The sequence below is a fragment of the Borostomias antarcticus genome, assembly GCF_949987555.1.
Source record: "Borostomias antarcticus genome assembly, chromosome: 6".
Classification (NCBI taxonomy): domain Eukaryota; kingdom Metazoa; phylum Chordata; class Actinopteri; order Stomiiformes; family Stomiidae; genus Borostomias; species Borostomias antarcticus.
The window spans coordinates 8,542,004-8,544,503 of NC_140239.1; the positions used below are offsets into that span (position 1 = coordinate 8,542,004).

The following is a 2,500-nucleotide window of genomic DNA, read 5'->3' on the forward strand; positions in this document are numbered from 1 at the left end:
GCACACTGTTAAATAATGTTCTCTCATGACAGGAATACAACTGTGTTCTGTCATGCTTTTATTTGTCTGTGTTTTTATTGTGTGCTTTACAACAAACTGCCTCTTTGAGGACGTTAAAGTTTTATGTTTCTAAGTGTAAGCACATCTGCACTGTAGTTTGCTCAGGACACGTTAGAATCACGTCACCGCACCATTAAAACATCTGGGCTTTATTCTTTGAATAATGGAATTGTTTGTGTAGTGATTTCTCAATATCAGTGAGGTAGCAGGCTGTACACTATTAAACCGTCTTTACTCTTTGAATCAGTGCGATAGCAGACAGCACACCGTTAAAACGTACAATAACTAACTGACGCTTTACTCTCTGAATCAGTGAGATAGCAGGCAGTCAGGGGGGAAATACATTCTCCACTCACAGACGTAGCATAGGCAAGAGATGTAGAAAAACTGCACTTGACTGTACATGATGACACTGTGTTTAAAGAATAGAGCAGCTGAGGATGGACCAACCCACAACCCTTACTCAACTCACTCAACCAACCCACAACCCTTACTCAACTCACTCAACCAACCCACAACCATTACTCAACTAACTCAACCAACCCACAACCCTTACTCAACTAACTCAACCAACCCACAACCATTACTCAACTCACTCAACCAACCCACAACCATTACTCAACTCACTCAACCAACCCACAACCCTTACTCAACTCACTCAACCAACCCACAACCCTTACTCAACTCACTCAACCAACCCATAACCCTTACTCAACTAACTCAACCAACCCATAACCCTTACTCAACTCACGCCACCAACCCACAACCCTTACTCAACTAACTCTGAGCTGCCAAGTGTTCAGCCAAGTGTACACAACGAGGATGAAAGCAGACATGACTAAGACTAAGCACCTCTAAGAATTTTCCTGTAACTACGACCATGTAACCACCCTCCTTACGTAAAGAACCACAGGAACATCAGCTACAAGAAGTAACTGACGCAAAGAACCGCAGGGTTAAAGGAAATGACAGTTGAGAGGCGTAGCGGGGCACAGTGCCGTTCAGATGCAAACCCCATCATGAAAAATGGGATGGAAGCTTGGAGGTTGTTTTACAAATGAGGAGTGTGAGTTATGAAGGGATTCGAGGATTAGGAGGTTGGGGATTAATATCCTATACTTTATGGTTTTGAGTAATGATGTGGCTTAAATCACTGAAATTTGGCTGCTGTGTAATATCTGTGCTTCCAATCTGGAGGATTATGTGTTTAAACTGTGGGTGTGTTAGGGTACTCAGGAGAGAGTCAATGTGTCTCCTGGCAGACTTGTTTAATCTACAGTTGAGAGCTCCATACGTGCTCACTGATAGGCCAGTGAGCCTCCTACAGTATAGGAGGTTCTAAATGATGATTGGCTCATTTTCTGTTGTCCTTATAGGGATTTATAATTGTATGTATGATGCATTAGTGTACTTACCTGTTTTTCTTTCTTTCTCTCTCTCTCTTCCTTCCTTCCTTCCTTCCTTCCTTCCTTGTCCTAGATCTTGATGGAGGGTCGTCCCAAAGAAGAGCCTGGCAACAGCGTGGCCATCTTTGAGATCGACATCGTGCCAGGCTACTGCATAGGTTAGAGCTCACTGGGTATCTAACCCTAACCCTCTAACCCTAACCCCCCTACCCATATCTTAACACTTCATGAAAATAGTGTGAATAATAATAATAATATTAATAATATTACCATATTATATCTATATTATGTCTCACAACACATTAACACACCCTGAAGAGCAGCCTGTGTTGTTCTGGGGAGTTCTCTGAGGGAGACGGTAGGTCTCGGCTGTTATCTGTGGGTTTCAATCAATCAATCAAATCAATCAAAGCTTTATTTGTATAACACATTTCATACATAGAGGCAACACACACCTATATATTCCAGAGGGAAGCAAAAAAACAGTATCACCCAGGGGCCAGATAAGTGAGCTGTAAAAATTCTTCCCTGACCCCTCTCAACAAGGCGATCGAACAAGCTCCTGGAGTATGTTTGTCTACCGGCTAAGAACATTTCTAAAGCAATACATTACGTTAAGTTTTTGAGAGTAAGAAGGGCTAAAAACATCATAGGAGAGACATGGTAACACTGATATGTCTGTGTGTGCGTGAAAGTGCCTGGGCCCAGATAGAGGCAGGGGTTGGGGTAGGGTGGGGGTAGGAAAAGGATACGGACCCGGGTTAGGGTGAGGGGAAGGGGATCTGAGCCCAGGACTGGTGTATGTCTGTGTGTGTGTAAGTGTGCCTGGGTCCAGGTAGAGGCAGGGGTCGGGGGTAGGGTGGGGGTGATCTGCTGCGATTGATCTGATGTGATTCATTTGATGTGACTGATCTGATGAAATTGATGTGATGTGATTGATCTGATGTTATTGATGTGATGTGACAGATGTTATTGATCTGATGTGATTGATGTGATTGATGTGACTGATCTGATGTGATTGATGTGATGTGATT

At 43.3% G+C, this 2,500-nt stretch overlaps 1 protein-coding gene across 1 annotated transcript in view; it reads left to right on the top strand.

The window, feature by feature from the left end:
• The window catches only part of mamdc2a (MAM domain containing 2a), a gene marked incomplete at both ends in the record, with an annotated part of 19,363 nt that overhangs the window by 7,323 nt on the left and 9,540 nt on the right, over nt 1-2,500 (top strand). Inside the window, one exon of the mRNA XM_084439683.1 lies at nt 1,540-1,624. Coding sequence (XP_084295809.1) covers nt 1,540-1,624 — 85 coding nt within the window. The remainder of the gene's footprint in view (nt 1-1,539; nt 1,625-2,500) is intronic.